Source organism: Dendrobates tinctorius, unplaced genomic scaffold (assembly GCF_039654945.1).
Source record: "Dendrobates tinctorius isolate UK_male_01 unplaced genomic scaffold, ASM3965494v1 ptg000089l, whole genome shotgun sequence".
Lineage (NCBI taxonomy): Eukaryota > Metazoa > Chordata > Amphibia > Anura > Dendrobatidae > Dendrobates > Dendrobates tinctorius.
Window position 1 is genome coordinate 22,295,785 of NW_027361757.1, and position 22,065 is coordinate 22,317,849.

The 22,065-nt window shown below is 48.0% G+C and overlaps 1 protein-coding gene across 1 annotated transcript in view; it reads right to left on the reverse strand.

The window, feature by feature from the left end:
• LOC141098265 (intelectin-1-like) overlaps nucleotides 1-22,065 on the reverse strand; it is a 116,921-nt gene that overhangs the window by 42,318 nt on the left and 52,538 nt on the right. Inside the window, exon 3 of the mRNA XM_073585900.1 lies at nucleotides 19,946-20,104. Coding sequence (XP_073442001.1) covers nucleotides 19,946-20,104 — 159 coding nt within the window. The remainder of the gene's footprint in view (nucleotides 1-19,945; nucleotides 20,105-22,065) is intronic.

Below are 22,065 nucleotides of genomic sequence, written 5' to 3' on the forward strand. Positions count from 1 at the left end.
GTCACAGGCAGCTGTGCCATCGAGCCTGTCACATAGCGCTCAGATATCAGTGGGCCTCACACAATCCACAAGTGTCCAGTGTCCAAAAGTGTGCGCAGAGATTCAAAATCTCCATTATCCTCTCGTCACTTTGGTCACAGCTGTGCCATCGAGCCTGTCACATAGCGCTCAGATATCAGTGGGCCTCACACAATCCACAAGTGTCCAGTGTCCAAAAGTGTGCGCAGAGATTCAAAATCTCCATTATCCTCTCGTCACTTTGGTCACAGGCAGCTGTGCCATCGAGCCTGTCACATAGCGCTCAGATATCAGTGGGCCTCACACAATCCACAAGTGTCCAGTGTCCAAAAGTGTGCGCAGAGATTCAAAATCTCCATTATCCTCTCGTCACTTTGGTCACAGGCAGCTGTACCATCGAGCGTGTCACATAGCGCTCAGATATCAGTGGGCCTCACACAATCCACAAGTGTCCAGTGTCCAAAAGTGTGCGCAGAGATTCAAAATCTCCATTATCCTCTCGTCACTTTGGTCACAGGCAGCTGTGCCATCGAGCGTGTCACATAGCGCTCAGATATCAGTGGGCCTCACACAATCCAGAAGTGTCCAGTGTCCAAAAGTGTGCGCAGAGATTCAAAATCTCCATTATCCTCTCGTCACTTTGGTCACAGGCAGCTGTGCCATCGAGCCTGTCACATAGCGTTCAGATATCAGTGGGCCTCACACAATCCACAAGTGTCCAGTGTCCAAAAGTGTGCGCAGAGATTCAAAATCTCCATTATCCTCTCGTCACTTTGGTCACAGCTGTGCCATCGAGCCTGTCACATAGCGCTCAGATACCAGTGGGCCTCACACAATCCACAAGTGTCCAGTGTCCAAAAGTGCGCGCAGAGATTCAAAATCTCCATTATCCTCTCGTCACTTTTGTCACAGGCAGCTGTGCCATCGAGCCTGTCACATAGCTCTCAGATTTCAGTGGGCCTCACACAATCCATAAGTGTCCAGTGTCCAAAAGTGTGCGCAGAGATTCAAAATCTCCATTATCCTCTCGTCACTTTGGTCACAGCTGTGCCATCGAGCCTGTCACATAGCGCTCAGATACCAGTGGGCCTCACACAATCCACAAGTGTCCAGTGTCCAAAAGTGTGCGCAGAGATTCAAAATCTCCATTATCCTCTCGTCACTTTGGTCACAGGCAGCTGTGCCATCGAGCCTGTCACATAGCACTCAGATATCAGTGGGCCTCACACAATCCAAAAGTGTCCAGTGTCCAAAAGTGTGCGCAGAGATTCAAAATCTCCATTATCCTCTCGTCACTTTGGTCACAGGCAGCTGTGCCATCGAGCCTGTCACATAGCGCTCAGATATCAGTGGGCCTCACACAATCCACAAGTGTCCAGTGTCCAAAAGTGTGCGCAGAGATTCAAAATCTCCATTTTCCTCTCGTCACTTTGGTCACAGGCAGCTGTGCCATCGAGCGTGTCAGATAGCGCTCAGATATCAGTGGGCCTCACACAATCCACAAGTGTCCAGTGTCCAAAAGTGTGCACAGAGATTCAAAATCTCCATTATCCTCTCGTCACTTTGGTCACAGGCAGCTGTGCCATCAAGCGTGTCACATAGCGCTCAGATATCAGTGGGCCTCACACAATCCACAAGTGTCCAGTGTCCAAAAGTGTGCGCAGAGATTCAAAATCTCCATTATCCTCTCGTCACTTTGGTCACAGGCAGCTGTGCCATTGAGCCTGTCACATAGCGCTCAGATATCAGTGGGCCTCACACAATCCACAAGTGTCCAGTGTCCAAAAGTGTGCGCAGAGATTCAAAATCTCCATTATCCTCTCGTCACTTTGGTCACAGGCAGCTGTGCCATCGAGCCTGTCACATAGCGCTCAGATATCAGTGGGCCTCACACAATCCAAAAGTGTCCAGTGTCCAAAAGTGTGCGCAGAGATTCAAAATCTCCATTATCCTCTCGTCACTTTGGTCACAGGCAGCTGTGCCATCGAGCCTGTCACATAGCGCTCAGATATCAGTGGGCCTCACACAATCCACAAGTGTCCAGTGTCCAAAAGTGTGCGCAGAGATTCAAAATCTCCAATATCCTCTCGTCACTTTGGTCACAGGCAGCTGTGCCATCGAGCGTGTCACATAGCGCTCAGATATCAGTGGGCCTCACACAATCCACAAGTGTCCAGAGTCCAAAAGTGTGCGCAGAGATTCAAAATCTCCATTATCCGCTCGTCACTTTGGTCACAGGCAGCTGTGCCATCGAGCGTGTCACATAGCGCTCAGATATCAGTGGGCCTCACACAATCCACAAGTGTCCAGTGTCCAAAAGTGTGCACAGAGATTCAAAATCTCCATTATCCTCTCGTCACTTTGGTCACAGGCAGCTGTGCCATCGAGCCTGTCACATAGCGCTCAGATATCAGTGGGCCTCACACAATCCACAAGTGTCCAGTGTCCAAAAGTGTGCGCAGAGATTCAAAATCTCCATTATCCTCTCGTCACTTTGGTCACAGGCAGCTGTACCATCGAGCGTGTCACATAGCGCTCAGATATCAGTGGGCCTCACACAATCCACAAGTGTCCAGTGTCCAAAAGTGTGCGCAGAGATTCAAAATCTCCATTATCCTCTCGTCACTTTGGTCACAGGCAGCTGTGCCATCGAGCGTGTCACATAGCGCTCAGATATCAGTGGGCCTCACACAATCCAGAAGTGTCCAGTGTCCAAAAGTGTGCGCAGAGATTCAAAATCTCCATTATCCTCTCGTCACTTTGGTCACAGGCAGCTGCGCCATCGAGCCTGTCACATAGCGCTCAGATATCAGTGGGCCTCACACAATCCACAAGTGTCCAGTGTCCAAAAGTGTGCGCAGATATTCAAAATCTCCATTATCCTCTCGTCACTTTGGTCACAGCTGTGCCATCGAGCCTGTCACATAGCGCTCAGATACCAGTGGGCCTCACACAATCCACAAGTGTCCAGTGTCCAAAAGTGTGCGCAGAGATTCAAAATCTCCATTATCCTCTCGTCACTTTTGTCACAGGCAGCTGTGCCATCGAGCCTGTCACATAGCGCTCAGATTTCAGTGGGCCTCACACAATCCACAAGTGTCCAGTGTCCAAAAGTGTGCGCAGAGATTCAAAATCTCCATTATCCTCTCGTCACTTTGGTCACAGCTGTGCCATCGAGCCTGTCACATAGCGCTCAGATACCAGTGGGCCTCACACAATCCACAAGTGTCCAGTGTCCAAAAGTGTGCGCAGAGATTCAAAATCTCCATTATCCTCTCGTCACTTTGGTCACAGGCAGCTGTGCCATCGAGCGTGTCACATAGCGCTCAGATATCAGTGGGCCTCACACAATCCACAAGTGTCCAGTGTCCAAAAGTGTGCGCAGAGATTCAAAATCTCCATTATCCTCTCGTCACTTTGGTCACAGGCAGCTGTGTCATCGGGCGTGTCACATAGCGCTCAGATATCAGTGGGCCTCACACAATCCACAAGTGTCCAGTGTTCAAAAGTGTGCGCAGAGATTCAAAATCTCCATTATCCTCTTGTCACTTTGGTCACAGGCAGCTGTGCCATCGAGCCTGTCACATAGCGCTCAGATATCAGTGGGCCTCACACAATCCACAAGTGTCCAGTGTCCAAAAGTGTGCGCAGAGATTCAAAATCTCCATTTTCCTCTCGTCACTTTGGTCACAGGCAGCTGTGCCATCGAGCGTGTCACATGGCGCTCAGATATCAGTGGGCCTCACACAATCCACAAGTGTCCAGTGTCCAAAAGTGTGCGCAGAGATTCAAAATCTCCATTATCCTCTCGTCACTTTGGTCACAGGCAGCTGTGCCATCGAGCCTGTCACATAGCGCTCAGATATCAGTGGGCCTCACACAATCCACAAGTGTCCAGTGTCCAAAAGTGTGCACAGAGATTCAAAATCTCCATTATCCTCTCGTCACTTTGGTCACAGGCAGCTGTGCCATCGAGCCTGTCACATAGCGCTCAGATATCAGTGGGCCTCACACAATCCAAAAGTGTCCAGTGTCCAAAAGTGTGCGCAGAGATTCAAAATCTCCATTATCCTCTCGTCACTTTGGTCACAGGCAGCTGTGCCATCGAGCCTGTCACATAGCGCTCAGATATCAGTGGGCCTCACACAATCCACAAGTGTCCAGTGTCCAAAAGTGTGCGCAGAGATTCAAAATCTCCATTATCCTCTCGTCACTTTAGTCACAGGCAGCTGTGCCATCGAGCGTGTCACATAGCGCTCAGATATCAGTGGGCCTCACACAATCCACAAGTGTCCAGTGTCCAAAAGTGTGCACAGAGATTCAAAATCTCCATTATCCTCTCGTCACTTTGGTCACAGGCAGCTGTGCCATCGAGCCTGTCACATAGCGCTCAGATATCAGTGGGCCTCACACAATCCACAAGTGTCCAGTGTCCAAAAGTGTGCGCAGAGATTCAAAATCTCCATTATCCTCTCGTCACTTTGGTCACAGGCAGCTGTACCATCGAGCGTGTCACATAGCGCTCAGATATCAGTGGGCCTCACACAATCCACAAGTGTCCAGTGTCCAAAAGTGTGCGCAGAGATTCAAAATCTCCATTATCCTCTCGTCACTTTGGTCACAGGCAGCTGTGCCATCGAGCGTGTCACATAGCGCTCAGATATCAGTGGGCCTCACACAATCCAGAAGTGTCCAGTGTCCAAAAGTGTGCGCAGAGATTCAAAATCTCCATTATCCTCTCGTCACTTTGGTCACAGGCAGCTGCGCCATCGAGCCTGTCACATAGCGCTCAGATATCAGTGGGCCTCACACAATCCACAAGTGTCCAGTGTCCAAAAGTGTGCGCAGATATTCAAAATCTCCATTATCCTCTCGTCACTTTGGTCACAGCTGTGCCATCGAGCCTGTCACATAGCGCTCAGATACCAGTGGGCCTCACACAATCCACAAGTGTCCAGTGTCCAAAAGTGTGCGCAGAGATTCAAAATCTCCATTATCCTCTCGTCACTTTTGTCACAGGCAGCTGTGCCATCGAGCCTGTCACATAGCGCTCAGATTTCAGTGGGCCTCACACAATCCACAAGTGTCCAGTGTCCAAAAGTGTGCGCAGAGATTCAAAATCTCCATTATCCTCTCGTCACTTTGGTCACAGCTGTGCCATCGAGCCTGTCACATAGCGCTCAGATACCAGTGGGCCTCACACAATCCACAAGTGTCCAGTGTCCAAAAGTGTGCGCAGAGATTCAAAATCTCCATTATCCTCTCGTCACTTTGGTCACAGGCAGCTGTGCCATCGAGCGTGTCACATAGCGCTCAGATATCAGTGGGCCTCACACAATCCACAAGTGTCCAGTGTCCAAAAGTGTGCGCAGAGATTCAAAATCTCCATTATCCTCTCGTCACTTTGGTCACAGGCAGCTGTGTCATCGGGCGTGTCACATAGCGCTCAGATATCAGTGGGCCTCACACAATCCACAAGTGTCCAGTGTTCAAAAGTGTGCGCAGAGATTCAAAATCTCCATTATCCTCTTGTCACTTTGGTCACAGGCAGCTGTGCCATCGAGCCTGTCACATAGCGCTCAGATATCAGTGGGCCTCACACAATCCACAAGTGTCCAGTGTCCAAAAGTGTGCGCAGAGATTCAAAATCTCCATTTTCCTCTCGTCACTTTGGTCACAGGCAGCTGTGCCATCGAGCGTGTCACATAGCGCTCAGATATCAGTGGGCCTCACACAATCCACAAGTGTCCAGTGTCCAAAAGTGTGCGCAGAGATTCAAAATCTCCATTATCCTCTCGTCACTTTGGTCACAGGCAGCTGTGCCATCGAGCCTGTCACATAGCGCTCAGATATCAGTGGGCCTCACACAATCCACAAGTGTCCAGTGTCCAAAAGTGTGCACAGAGATTCAAAATCTCCATTATCCTCTCGTCACTTTGGTCACAGGCAGCTGTGCCATCGAGCCTGTCACATAGCGCTCAGATATCAGTGGGCCTCACACAATCCAAAAGTGTCCAGTGTCCAAAAGTGTGCGCAGAGATTCAAAATCTCCATTATCCTCTCGTCACTTTGGTCACAGGCAGCTGTGCCATCGAGCCTGTCACATAGCGCTCAGATATCAGTGGGCCTCACACAATCCACAAGTGTCCAGTGTCCAAAAGTGTGCGCAGAGATTCAAAATCTCCATTATCCTCTCGTCACTTTAGTCACAGGCAGCTGTGCCATCGAGCGTGTCACATAGCGCTCAGATATCAGTGGGCCTCACACAATCCACAAGTGTCCAGTGTCCAAAAGTGTGCGCAAAGATTCAAAATCTCCATTATCCTCTCGTCACTTTGGTCACATGCAGCTGTGCCATCGAGCCTGTCACATAGCACTCAGATATCAGTGGGCCTCACACAATCCACAAGTGTCCAGTGTCCAAAAGTGTGCGCAGAGATTCAAAATCTCCATTATCCTCTCGTCACTTTGGTCACAGGCAGCTGTGCCATCGAGCGTGTCACATAGCGCTCAGATATCAGTGGGCCTCACACAATCCACAAGTGTCCAGTGTCCAAAAGTGTGCGCAGAGATTCAAAATCTCCATTATCCTCTCGTCACTTTGGTCACAGGCAGCTGTGCCATCGAGCCTGTCACATTGCGCTCAGATATCAGTGGGCCTCACACAATCCACAAGTGTCCAGTGTCCAAAAGTGTGCGCAGAGATTCAAAATCTCCATTATCCTCTCGTCACTTTGGTCACAGGCAGCTGTGCCATCGAGCCTGTCACATAGCGCTCAGATATCAGTGTGCCTCACACAATCCACAAGTGTCCAGTGTCCAAAAGTGTGCGCAGAGATTCACAATCTCCATTATCCTCTCGTCACTTTGGTCACAGGCAGCTGTGCCATCGAGCCTGTCACATAGCGCTCAGATATCAGTGGGCCTCACACAATCCAAAAGTGTCCACTGTCCCCAAATGTGTGCAGAAATTCTAAATCTCCCCTGTCCTACAGACACCTTGTACCTTCTTTTACATTACTATATAGTTTGTTGGATTTTGTCTACATTTCTACCAAAAATGAGGAAGGCTGATGGAAGAGGCCGTGGAATTGGGCGGGGGTTGGCAGCTGGTAATGATGGTGTTGGTGGTGGATCTGATGGTAGTGGCAAGAGCAAAATAGGACCGAATGCAGGAGGTGCTGACCCTGCGTCATCGTCTGGCTACATAAGGCCTCGAACGCTTAGTTTTCTAGGAGTTGGCAAACCGCTTTTAAAGCCAGAGCATCAGGAAAAAGTTTTGTCTTACATTGCTGACTCAGCCTCCAGCTCTATCGCCTCCTCTTCTTCAGTTGTAAAAAGTAAAAGCACTGAGTCGTCATTGGAGGCTCATGTTCATGAACCACACCTTTCCTTGTGTCCTTCACCCCAACCAAGATTGAAGGATGACACAGGCCATACTACTGATTACTCCATGGAGCTGTTTTCACATACCATGCCTGGATTATCAAGTGAAATGGTGAATTACCCAGGCCAAGATGAATCTGACATGGAGTGCACTGATGCACAGCCGCTGATGGATGATTCTGCTGGTACATTCACTCAGAGCACTACATTGTCCTCGCAGTGTACAGAGCCAGATTTTGACCCTGATGAGACTCAGGTGCCCCTTCCCGCACACTATACCACCATACACGGTGACACAGAGAAAGGTGCACATGACATAGAAGAGGAGGTGATGGATGACCCAGTTGTTGACCCAGATTGGCATCCATTGGGGGAAGAGGGTGCTGCTTCCAATAGCTCAGATGAGGAGCATCCACAGCAGACATCGACATCGCAACAGCTGTTATCTGGCAGGCCCGGAGCACTCCAAAGACAGGTTCCAAACATCAAAAGAGTTGCTGGACAGCTTGTCCAGAGGGTCAAAAGATCACAGCGTGCTAGGCCGCAAAATGTCTGCCAAAGTAGGAAGAGTGCAGTGTGGCACTTTTTTGAACAAAATCCTCATGATCAGGCCAAGGTTATCTGTAAGAAGTGCGCAAAGACCTTTAGCCGAGGGAAAAATCTGAAAAATTTGAATACCAGTTGCATGCTTAGACATTTAACCAGCATGCACTTGCAAGCGTGGACACAACACCAAACCTCAAGTGCCACATGTGCAACTGATCACAACGAAGGTAGTCAGCAACGCTACATTGTTTCCCCCACTGTAAGCCCACCGGTTAGCACAGCAGCAAATGTTGAGGTGTCGTTGCAAGACCACAGCAGTCAGGGAATCCCACTGTTATATCAACGAAAGACTGATTCTAGGCCATCAGAAAGAACACCAACTCCATCACCATCATCAACCCTCTCTGTCTGCCCTGTCCACCGCTACTTCCACCATATGCAGCTCTCAAGTCCAGCTCACCCTCCCAGACACTATGAGTAGGTCAAGAAAGTACTCAGTCTCTCATCCGCGTACACTGGGTTTGAACGCCCACATTGCCAAACTAATCTCGTTTGAGATGATGCCCTTTCGGTTGGTGGAAAGCACAGCTTTCCGCGAACTCATGGCCTATGCAGTACCACGCTATGACCTACCCAGTCGCCACTTCTTCTCTCGCAAAGCCATCCCAGCCCTCCACCATCATGTGAAAGACCGCATTGTCCATGCACTCAAGCAGTCAGTGAGCGGAAAGGTGCACCTCACAACTGATGCATGGTCCAGTCGGCATGGCCAGGGCCGTTACGTGTCCATCACTGCGCACTGGGTTAATGTGGTGGATGCAGGGTCCACAGGGGACAGCGGTGGTGGGACAGTGCTGCCTAGCCCACGGTATAGGAAACAGTTGGCTGTAGGTGTTCGACCCTCCTCCTCCTCCTCCTCCTCCAGAAGCGAAAGCTCGTCCACAGAGCGCAGTCGTACGAGCACTCCATCTGCAGCTGCCACTGTTGCACACGATGTGTCCCCCTATCGAGTAGCTAGTGGAAAGCGTCAGCAGGCTGTGTTGCAGATGATGTGTTTGGGCGACAGACACACCGCCGAGGTGCTGGCCGAGTACTTGAAGCGACAAACTGAGTCATGGCTGGGCAGTGTACATCTTGAGGCAGGCAAGGTAGTTAGTGATAACGGCCGTAATTTTGTGGCAGCCATAGCCCTTTCAAAACTCAGCCACATACCTTGCTTGGCTCACACCTTGAACCTGGTGGTGCAGTGCTTCCTCAAAAATTATCCGGAGTTAACAGCCCTGCTCCAGAAGGTGCGAAGACTGTGCGCGCACATCCGCCGGTCGCCTGTACACTCCGTTCGTATGCAGAAGCTGCAGCGATTGCTCCACCTTCTCAACCACCGCCTCATTATCAACATTGCAACAAGGTGGAACTCCACCCTGCACATGGTGGAGCGGCTGTGCGAGCAGAGGCAGGCCATAATGCATTTGTGGGAGGATACACGGCCAGGCACTTTGAGAGCAGACATGGAGTTGACAGGCGTGCAGTGGTCGAAGCTGAAAGACCTTTGTAAAGTCCTTCAGTGTTTTGAGGAATGCACACGGCTGGTAAGCGCAGACGACGCCATCCTAAGCATGAGCATCCCACTTATGCGTCTGCTCATGCAAACTTTGACGCACCTTAAGGAGCAGGCGTCTGCAGCCAATGTTGATGAGGAGGAAGAGGAGGAGGGAATCCTTGATGACATTCAGCCATTGTCTGCTCAGGGACCTCTCCTGGACGAGGTGGAGGAAGAAGAGGAGGAGGAGAATGATGATGGGGATGATTACTTAGGGGAGGAGGATGCATCTCGTGGGGCAAGTGAAAATGTTGGCGTGGCAAGGTCTGGTACAGGGTTTGTGCGTGACTGGAGGGATGTGGATTTGCCAGAAAGTGCTCCTCCACCCAGCACTCGCAGTGCATCATTGACACCGGGAACATTGGCCCACATGTCAGATTATGCCTTGCGGATCCTAAAAAGGGACCCCCGCATTGCCAAAATGATGAACGATGACGACTACTGGTTGGCCAGCATCCTGGATCCACGCTATAAAGGCAAATTACAAAACATCATGCCACAGGATTACCTTGACCTAATATTGGCTAATAAACAAGCAACTCTGGTAAATCGGTTGCTTGAGGCATTCCCAGCACACAGCAGCGGTGATGGTTCTCACACGAGCCGTACGGGCCGGGGGCAGCTTGGCAGAGGTGTTCGTGGTGCACACAGCAGAAGTGGCGTTGGAGACAGGTGTTTCATGACAATGTTGTGGACTGATTTTTCAAATACCGCTCACACAACTGGTAATACTGCATCGATGGAAAGTGACAGGAGACAGCAGTTGTCAACTATGGTTACAAACTACTTTTCCTCCCATATCGATGTTCTCCCACACAGGTCATTCCCCTTTGACTATTGGGCCGCTAAACTGGACACCTGGCCTGAATTGGCCCAATATGCCTTACAGGAGCTCGCTTGCCCAGCTGCAAGTGTGCTATCGGAAAGAGTCTTCAGTGCAGCTGGATCAATCCTGACAGAAAAAAGGACCCGTCTGTCAACCCAAAATGTGGATGATCTAACCTTCATTAAAATGAACCATGCATGGGTTTCCAAGGATTTTGTCCCACCTTCCCCTGATGACACATAGGGTGACAGAAAAATGGCTTGCTTTGGTCCACCTCTTCCTGGTACTTCACCTATTTCGCCTTTTGCATCAGCTGAATGTCCAACATCAACATATGCCACTTTCTAAAACTCCCTAACTGTGCTGCCTCCCCCCCATGGCCGGGGTCACCACCTACCGCACGACACCGTGCGAGTGCCGTTGCCCTGGACAGGTGGGTAGGCTGACTCTTGGGCGCGGGCACTGGCACAGGGTCCCTCATAGTGCAATCAAGTGTCTCTGACGGCGGTGGTGCACACCCGCCGTCAGACACACCGCTGTACTATGAGGGGCCCAGTGCCAGTACCGACGCCCACGAGTGGGCCCCCCTTGCTTGGGCAGGGCCCCAGCATTTGCAATCTTTACCTCTCCCTGCTCCTCCGCTGTGTAATCTGGGCCGTCAAATCCATACTGTGCCTGACACCGTCTGAGCCTGCCTCCTGAGACATATATTTTGAATGTGTACGCTATCCATACATGTTATCCGGGGATACGGTACCCTTTCTAACCTTTGTGCAATCACGTGCAATCCATACTGGGCCTAACACCGTCTGAGCCTGCCTCCTGAGACATATATTTTGAATGTGTACGCTATCCATACATGTTATCCGGGGATACGGTACCCTTTCTAACCTTTGTGCAATCACGTGCAATCCATACTGGGCCTAACACCATCTGAGCCTGCCTCCTGAGACATATATTTTGAATGTGTACGCTATCCATACATGTTATCCGGGGATACGGTACCCTTTCTAACCTTTGTGCAATCACGTGCAATCCATACTGGGCCTAACACCGTCTGAGCCTGCCTCCTGAGACATATATTTTGAATGTGTACGCTATCCATACATGTTATCCAGGAATACGGTACCCTTTCTAACCTTTGTGCAATCACGTGCAATCCATACTCGGCCTAACACCATCCTAGCCTGCCTCCTGAGACATATATTTTGAATGTGTACGCTATCCATACATGTTATCCGGGGATACGGTACCCTTTCTAACCTTTGTGCAATCACGTGCAATTGATACTGGGCCTAACACCGTCTGAGCCTGCCTCCTGAGACATATATTTTGAATGTGTACGCTATCCATACATGTTATCCAGGAATACGGTACCCTTTCTAACCTTTGTGCAATCACGTGCAATCCATACTGTGCCTAACACCGTCTGAGCCTGCCTCCTGAGACATATATTTTGAATGTGTACGCTATCCATACATGTTATCCAGGGATACGGTACCCTTTCTAACCTTTGTGCAATCACGTGCAATCCATACTGGGCGTGAGAACGGCTGGCGAGCTGTTAAGCAAGCTACAGCACCTGTCCAGACAAGTACAGGGATTCCCTAGTGAGGAGACTTATTTGATTGTTTTCAATGTTGGGACAGCAATTTTTGGGGAGCACTATACTCTGGAGAATGATAGATGGGGCCCACCATACACTGGAACATTCCAAAGGTGGACATCAGACACTGGAGCAGCATTTACAGGGCCCATTATACACTAGAGCATTAGAAATGGGGCCCATTATGTTTATAGCATTATTTGGGCCCATAAGACAGTGGAGCTTCATCCATGGGGACCAACATATACTGTAGCATTATGTGGAGCTCATCATATACTGTTTCAAACATTATATGGGACCAATGATTCTGTATGGAGAAATAGATGGGCCTCGTCATGAGATGTAAAAAGTGAGGTATTTTTCATTGTACTATACCGCTATTTATCTGCCGTATCGGAGCATGATGAGTTGTGGTATGTGTTAAAGGGGCGCTCTTTCGCCCAGGGCACATGAAAACCTGCAGCCAGCCCCCCCCCCCACAACTTTAGCCAAATAACCCCCATTTTTCAGTGCGTAACTTGTATTATGAAGTTAATTAAGGTTGACAAGCTTAAGTAAGAAGAATTGATGCTTTTGGCATTCAAATGGGCACTGTAGGTGTGTTTCTTGTCCTCCTCTCACTGCCGACTTTTATTCCCCATTGACTTACATTGGGTTTCGTGTTTCGGGACGACCCCGACTTTTCCCTATAGTCGGACGATCTTGCTCGACCCGACTTTTGGAAAAGTTGAGTTTCACGAAACGAAACGCGACCCTAAAAAACCAAAAGTCGCTCAACTCTAGTGGTGAGCACTTTGAACCCCCAAGTGTTTCACTAAAGATTATAATGCCCGGGCGAGAAAATATAAAATCCTGTTTTGTTCCCACATAAATGATCATTTAGTCCCCAATTTTTAATTTTCCCAAGAGTAACAGGAGAAATTGGACCCCAAAAGTCATTGTCCAATTTGTCTTGAGTACTCTGGTACCCCACATGTGGGAAAAAACTGTTTAGGCACACGTCGGGGCTCGAAAGGGAAGTTGTGTTGTTTTGGAATGCAGACTTTGATGGTCTGCTGGCGTCATGTTCCGTTTGCAGAGCCCCTGATGTGCCTAAATAGGAAACCTACATGTGACATCATTTTGGATACTGGACCCCCATAGAACAAATCTAGATGTGCCCCCAACTAATCTAATGTAAATTAGTAGTGCATGGAGGTGTGGCACAATTTGAAGCAATCCTTCATACACAGGCCAGGTTTTTCGGGGCAGGTGTCGCATTGATAAGTGGTGTCCCTGCGTATTCCTTTTTTATAACACACTCGACACCTTTTTAGCGGCTTACCTTTTCTTGGGGTTGGCGGGACCACCCCCGGAAAATGCTGACCTGGTACAATACGAGCACCTTCAGTTCCAGAAGTACTGTGGCCCGCTCCTTCCTGGGCGCCAAACATCAGGGCCTTAACCACTACCTCCTGGAACTGAAGGTACGACGTATCGCTGGGGCATGCACATTGTGACAGCAGGAATGCGTTGAGCATTGCCATTTGGACGATGTGCACTGCCAGCTTTTATACCACACCTTGGCCTTCCTCATTGCATTGTACGGTTGGAGGAGTTGATCGGAGAGATCAACGCCCCCCATATTTTTGTTGTCCCCCACTACACATGTCGGTTTGCGGACCTGTGTAGAGGTACCCCGTACAGTGCAGAGGGTACTGCTATCACCGTGTATGGTGGTCAAGAGATGGACATCTCTCTTGTCCTTGTACTTGACCACCAGCAGGTGGTCGCTACATTGGGCTCTGCTCTCACCTTTTCGGAGCATCTGCCCAAGTAGCGACTTCGGGAGGCCTCTCTGATTTTTGCGGACAGTACCGCAGGCTGCGGTATGTCGCTCAGAGAGGGATTTGTAGAGTGGGATGCTGGTATAAATTAAAAGTTATCAGTGTAGAGGTGATAACCTTTATCCAGCAGTGGGTGCACCAAATCCCACACAATTTTCCCACTCACTCCCAGGAAAGGAGGACACTCAAGGGGTTCAATCCGGATCTCCTTCCCTTCGTAAACTCTAACCCTGAGGTACTCTCACACAGCTTATAGAGTTTGATTCCGTACCTGGCCCTCTTACTGGGCAGGTATTGACGGAATCGCAGCCTTCCCTTGAAGTGAACCAAGGACTCATCCACGCAGATGTCCCTTTGGGGCACGTACACTTCAGCAAACTTTTTGTTGAAGTGTTTGATGACTGGCCGAATTTTGAAAAGATTGTCAAAGTTGGGGTCATCTCGTGCGGGACACTGTGCATTATCAGAATAATGCAGAAACTTGTGGATGGCCTCAAAACGCGTCCGGGCCATGACCATTCGGAACACTGGAGTGTTGTATAAAATATCAACACTCCAATATTGCCGAATTTCCGGCTTCTTCAGTATCCCCATATGGAGGACCAGGCCCCAAAACTGCGTCATTTCAACTGCGTCTACAGGAGACCAGTTTGAAAATGTTGAACGCGGGTTTTGCTCCAAAAATTGACGAGCGTACAAATTAGTTTGCTCCTCCATGAGGTTAACAAAATCCTCAGAGAAAAAGTCTTTGAAAAAGTCAATTTCTGTGAGGCCGGTGGTGTCAAACTTGATTCCTGATTCTGCCACAAAATCAGGAATCAGTGGCTCGTAATTTTGGGGGGGCGAGGTCCATACGGGGAGCACTGGGTCAGCTGCGGGCATGGTGGGCGCTGCCTCATCTTCTGTCCTGGAGCGTCTGCGTGGCGGTTCTGAAGGACCCGAGGAGGAAGATGAGGAGGGGGAAGAGGAAGAAGAAGAGGATGAAGAATCCGAAAAATAAAGAAAAGTCGGATCCTCATCCAAATCGCTATCAGTGTCGGAGGCAAGTATAGCATATGCCTCCTCCATTGAATAGCGCTGTTGGGATGAATTTGATGACATTTTTGTGTAAATATGGTGCTTGGGTGTACACTTTATTGAAAACTGTATGTGTACGTGAGGGGGGGAGTGATTGGTGTAAACTTTCTGTAAAGAAAAAGCTGTGGAAAAAAGTCTAAAACAGCAGGCCCTAGCTGATAAGTGTCACTTATCAAAATTAGGCTGATGGATGTGTGCACGGGGTGGCGCAAGGGGGGGTGGAAAAAAAAAAGGAAAACGGCAGGCACCAACTCTGATTAGTGAACTGTGTCACTTATCCAAGTTTTGCGGCTGCGGGATGTGTGTATGGAGGTGGCGCAAAGGGGGCTAAGGAAAAAAAAGCGAGCACGAGTGTTGATCGGTGAACTGCATCACCGATCAACGCTCTGCGGCTGTGCACGGAGGTGGCGCAAAAGTGGGGTGGAGGGGGGTAAAAATAGGGGGAAGGGGGATGTGGGGATTGGGGTGGATGAAGAGAGATTGGGCAGGGATCAGTTAGGGTTGTAGTTAGGTGGCACAAGGGGGGTGAAAAAAATGAAAACCGGCTGGCACAAGCTTGGATAAGTGACGTGTGTCACTTATCCAAGTTTTGCGGCTGCGGAATTTGTGTACAGAGGTGGCGCAAAGGGGGCTAAGGAAAAAAAAGCGAGCACGAGTGTTGATCGGTGAAGTGCATCACCGATCAACGCTCGGCGGCTACGCACGGAGGTGGCGCAAAAGTGGGGTGGAGGGGGGTAAAAAAAGGGGGAAGGGGGATGGGGGATTAGGGTGGAGAAATGGGGGGAATGAAGATAGATGGGGGGTGAAGATAGATTGGGCAGGGGATCAGGGATCAGGAACACTTACAGTTGGTGGTTTTTTCTTTCTTCTTTCTTTTCTGCAGGGATTGTGATGCTACAAGTTGTGGCACCACAATACCCAGCACAGAAGCTCTTGCTGCGTCCGACCTCTCTGCAGGAATCCTCAGCTAGAGTGAGGACCCCTGCAGACAGGTCAGACAGGTCAGAGGCTGGTCAGGGGCAGGTCACAGAGCGGTCTCATCGCTGCTGTGATCTGTCATTGGTGGGATCGAATGATTACATCGATCCACCAATCCCTGATCTGCCTCGTGACCATGGTAACTGCCTAGAATAGGAGCTCACAGCTCCGATTACTAGGCAGGTCATGTCCAGGTCTCCAGCAGGGCACAGAGCGGTCACATGGTGACCACAGCTGTGCCCTGTGGTTGGCGCGATCGCCGATCTAATCGATCGTGCCAGCCAGCTCCAGCAGGCCCTGCTGGGCCTGCATCAGGCTCCAGCCTAGGATCGGTGCTAATAAAGCACCCACCCGGGCCGGTACTGGCAGGGCACTGCGGCGATATAGTGCCGCTGTGCACTGCGATTGGCGCGATCGATTAGATCGGCGATCACGCCAATCCGGGTGCTTTTTGCCGGTGCCTGCCGTTGCTAGGCACCGGCTCTAGGATAGAGTACATCGGTACTCCGATCCTAGCCTAGGACATCATTGTTTCAGCTAAGCTTAATGGCTGAAACAATGAGAAACGCTGGGATTAGCTGTTCAGAATTGAACAGCCAATCACAGCGCTCTGGATGCCGGGGGGGCGGGATCGCAGCCCGGGAGGCCGACGCCATCTTCTGTAAGGTGAGATGGTGTCGGAATTTTAATGCGATCACCGCGACTTAAGTCGCGGTATCGCATTAAAGGGCCCGACGTATTATCCCGTCCACGGTCATACAGGCCCGGGTACCGTGGACGGGATAGTACGTCGGATGTCAGAAAGGGGTTAAATGACCAATGTAGGGATTTTCATCAGTGGGAAGTGACTAACATGGCACTATGACATATCTCTAGGTAAGCAGCTCCATTGGCGCAAACTGTGATGTACTGTCTGTTATGAAACATTTTTATTAAACCAGCATTATTTTTTTCATTAATTTCTACTGGAATACATTTTCTGATAGGTCAGACAAGATCTCATATTCATCAATGATCTATGTGCATCCATAACTACTTTTGGCAGGTATAATCCACTACCCCTCCAGTATTATATTATAGATTATTTGACAGGTGTCAGAGCATTGCCACAAGTCATTTATGGTACTCATTTCACCTGTCAGTGGTTTTCATTCTTTAATCACTTATAAAAGGTTTATGACTATCAGAACTGGACAGCAGTGGAAGAGGGTGGTCTAGCTGAACAACCTGCTAGAAAACCTACTATACATCTAAACATTATTATTGGAGACCACCAGTTCATAGCAATTGTATGCCCTAATGACAACGGGCCCTTTCTCAGTTATCACATGCTTTGCTACATTGCAAAATTTAGTTCAGATTTGATTTGTGTATCATGACATTTAGGATGTTTATTTGGCCTCTTCTTTGGATCTCAATCAGATCAGAGTATTTGAGAGTAGAGATGAGCGAACATGTTTGGAAAACATTCGCCAATCTCAACTTCGACACGAATGTAGCACATTCAAATTCAAGTTCGCTTTCACAAGCATTTTTACTCAAAGTCGTCAAAAGTCATTCACAGTTCGGTCAATCATAGCGGGGGGTTGACGGGGGAGGTGTTTGATGAGGGGAGGGGATGTGGAGGGTTTAAAGGAGTGTCTGAAGAGAATACAAATTTTTTTCACTTAACCTTCTGTGTGTTTATTCCGGCAACCAATCAGGACGCAGAAACCATCCACAACGTCATAACACAAGGCCTTCAGGGATTGGTTGCCGAAGTCACATGTCTCGGGCCATATAAAAATTGGACATTTTTTTTTTGCTGGTGCCATTTGCTCAGTGTCACAGTGCAGAGAAGTCCCTACATGAAATGAAGCAACCACAACAAGCACTGCATCCTCAGCTGCAACTCTGGTTGTGCCTAGCCTGGGCGTTTTCTGAGACAGCAAAGGATGCCCCAACACGTTATCTGTCAAATTTGCAAAAAAACTCAGTAGAGACAAAAATTGCAATAATTTGACAACTACATGCATGAATCGACATTGCGCGATCAACATGCCTTAGTCTGGGAATCTCACTGTGCTAAAAAGTGGACTAGCGAGCTTTGCCAACCACAGGCTGTCCCATCAGCCCCATGTGTTGCTTCTTCCTCCTCCGTCACCATTCCAAGTGTTCACACACGGGTCTCCGGCAGCAGAAACTACAATTGTTTACCCACTACAATTGGGGGAGGGAGAGATGGTCAGTTGCTTTTTTTATGTAGACATGACTGCTGCGTTTGTGTCACCTAGCACAACACATCTTTCTCAGCCTGGCTGAACTGCTATGACCTCGGTGACATCCCTGCTAGCACAGTAAGATTATTTCTCACCGTGCTAGTGGAGATCTCACTGACGTCACCGCAGTTTAGCCCAGCTGGAAACGGAGCCTCACTGACTGGACATAACCTCGATGATGTAACCACCGGTCTCTGAGGCTGCGCTTGCAGCAATTCAGTCACTCGTGGTTCTCAACCTGGACGGAGGCACCGTCCAGGTTGAAAACTGTTTGTCCCCCAGACATGGATTTAGGGATGGGAAAGAACGACAAACAGGTGAGGGATATTGTTGTGTTTCTATTTTACTTTGATTACAGGAGAACGAGGAATTAGGCATTTAAGTAAAAATGGAATACTGTGTTCAGTCTTATTTAAAAAAAAGGACTTTATTCTAGCTGTGTCTTTATTTACCATGTAACTATAGGATTAGTAAAGGATATGTGTTTTATAGACGCCTCTCCATTACTAAGCCGTGGGCTTGATGTCACCTGACAATACAAAGGTAACATCAACCCCACAAATATGAACCCCACTTGCCACCGCTACAGGGCAAGTGGGAAGAGCAGGGTAAAGCACCAGAATTAGCGCATCTAATAGATGTACCTTTTCTGGGCAGCTGTGGGCTGATATTTTTAAGCTGGGGGGCCAATATCCATGGACCCTTCCCAGCCTGAGAAAGCCAGCTCCCAGCTGTCTGCTTTAGCAAGGTTGGTTGTCAAAAATGGGGGGACCCCACATCAATTTTTTAAATTATTTATTTAAATAATTAAAAAAACAGTGTGGGAACCCCTCTATTCTTGATAACTAGCCTTGCTGAAGCTAACAGCTGAGGGTTGCAGCCTCCAGCTGTGAGTTTTGTCTGGCTGGTTAGCAAAAATACAAAGGAACCCACGCTGTTTTTTTAAAATGAGTTATTTACAGCGCAGGAACGGCTAATGAATACTCCCATCCGCTGCTCCTGCTCTCACTGTAATTAGCGGCTACAGGTGTCGGATGATGGGAGCAGTAGTCCTATCAGTTGACACCAGTGACCAGAGGTAAGATTTATACCTCCGATCATAGCTGATCGATCTCACTGTCTTTTGACAGCATGGGAACCGAGGCTCTCTGACCGGTGGGGATGATTTCACCACCGATCAGAAGTGGTGTTTGCCGCGCTGCCTGTATGTCCTTTTGCATAGCCTAGGCTAATGTAGACTGGAAGTGGTGCAAATGACACTTGCGGAGTGGGCACAGGTGAAGGACCGCTGCACCCTTCTGCACAGTTTTGAAATGGATACTAAGATGGTTATCGCTGACAATGCCATCATCAGCATCACTACTCCTGTCATCTACAGGCTGAAGCACACTTTGAATAGTCTCCATTTGGTGGGTTGCCTTTGGTGGAAGGTGTGCGAAAGGCCTATTATACTGTTTCTTCTCTGTGGAAATTGATGCCACTTTTGTGCTGTGTGACAATTTTTTTTTTAAATGTGGAGACTCCAAGTTGGGTCTCCATCTGGTGGATTGCCTGTAGTGGAAGGTGTCAGAGGCCTATTATAAATGAACATGGCATAACCTGCTAAAACATGTAGGACTTATTTTACAAATGATGGAATAAACTTTGTCTTATGGGATTATCTCTGCATTGTTTGACTTTTTCTAAGTTTGCTATAAGTCTCAACATCCATCCTTTTAAATACTTTTATGATTAACTAGTCCCAAATGACAAGAAATGCACTTCAAAATCTTGTGAATTGATTTCCCCTAAAAGTACCATATATCATATGTATAAAAATATCACCTTCAGTGTATGAATATGAACTCTTAATCTCCTTGCAGCTCCTGTGTCCATGAGCTGATCCTCCAGTGGGATTTGACTGGGAGCTATAACCATCGTCTTTGTCCCAGCATGCCAACATATTCTGAATGTTTTGTTTCATGTCCGCCATAGAAAACTTCTCTAAGAAAACAGGAGCATGTTATATCATATACATCAATTTATTATTTTATCATATGAGATATATATATATATATATACACAGTACAAAAGTTTGGACACACCTTCTCATTCAAAGAGTTTTCTTTAATTTCATGACTATGAAAATTGTAGATTCACTACGAAGGCATCATAACTATGAATTAACACGTGTGGAATTATATAATTAACAAAAAAGTGTGAAACAACTGAAAATATTTCTTATATTCTAGATTCTTCAAAGTAGCCACCTTTTGCTTTGATTACCGCTTTGCACACTCTTGGCATTCTCTTGATGAGCTTCAAGAGGTAGTCACCGGAAATGGTCTTCCAATAGTCTTGAAGTGGTTCCCAGAGATGCTTAGCACTTGTTGGCCCTTTTGCCTTCACTCTGCGGTCCAGTTCACCCCAAACCATCTCGATTGGGTTCAGGTCTGGTGACTGTGGAGGCAAGGTCAACTGGCGTAGCACCCCATCACTCTCCTTCTTGGTCAAATAGCCCTTACACAGCCTTGAGGTGTGTTTGGGGTCATTGTTCTGTTGAAAAATAAATGAAGGTCCAACTAAACGCAAACCGGTTGGAATAGCATGCCACTGCAAGATGCTGTGGTAGCCATGCTGGTTCAGTATGCCTTCAATTTTGAATAAATCCCCAACAGTGTCACCAGCAAAGCACCCCCACACCATCACACCTCCTCCTCCATGCTTCACGATGGGAACCAGGCATGCAGAGTCCATCCGTTCACCTTTTCTGCGTCGCACAAAGACACGGTGGTTGGAACCAAATATCTCAAATTTGGACTCATCAGACAGATTTCCACTGGACTAATGTCCATTCCTTGTGTTCTCTATCCCAAACAAGTCTCTTCTGCTTGTTGCCTGTCCTTAGCAGTGGTCTCCTAGCAGCTTTTTTACCATGAAGGCCAGCTGCACAAAGTCGTCCTCTTAACAGTTGTTGTAGAGATGTGTCTGCTGCTAGAACTCTGTGTGGCATTGACCTGGTCTCTAATCTGAGCTGCTGTTAACCTGTGATTTCTGAGGCTGGTGACTCGGATGAACCTATCCTCCGCAGCAGAGGTGACTCTTGGTCTTCCTTTCCTGGGGCGGTCCTCATGTGAGCCAGTTTCTTTGTAGTGCTTGATGGTTTTTGCCACTGCACTTGGGGACACTTTCAAAGTTTTCCCAATTTTTCGGACTGACTGACCTTCATTTCTTAAAGTAATGATGGCCACTCGTTTTTCTTTACTTAGCTGCTTTTTTCTTGCCATAATACAAATTCTAACAGTCTATTCAGTAGGACTATCAGCTGTGTATCCACCAGACTTCTGTACAACACAACTGATGGTCCCAACCTCATTTATAAGGCAAGAAATCCCACTTATTAAACCTGACAGGGCACACCTGTGAAATGAAAACCATTTCCAGTGACTACCTCTTGAAGCTCATCAAGAGAATGCCAAGAGTGTGCAAAGCAGTAATCAAAGCAAAAGGTGGCTACTTTGGAGAACCTGGAATATAAGACATACAGTATTTTCAGTTGTTTCACACTTTTTTGTTAATTATATAATTACACATGTGTTAATTCATAGTTTTGATGCCTTCAGAGAGAATCTACAATTTTCATAGTCATGAAAATAAAGAAAACTCTTTGAATGAGAAGGTGTGTCCAAACTTTTGGTCTGTACTGTATATATATAAAACTAGAAAAGTGTGTGAAATAAGTATTGAACACATCAGCAATTTTCTAAGTAAATATATTTATGCTATTGTGCTATTGAAATCTTTGAATTCTATTACTGATAGGTTGGTGTCATGACTTCCATGGCTTTTTGCATCTCACTATGTTCATGTGTTAATACTTTTTCCCTGTGTCATTTCTAATGATTACATATAACTTAATTTATGGACATCTATGGTTTTATTTCTTTGCCTTCTTTGCCTGTGTG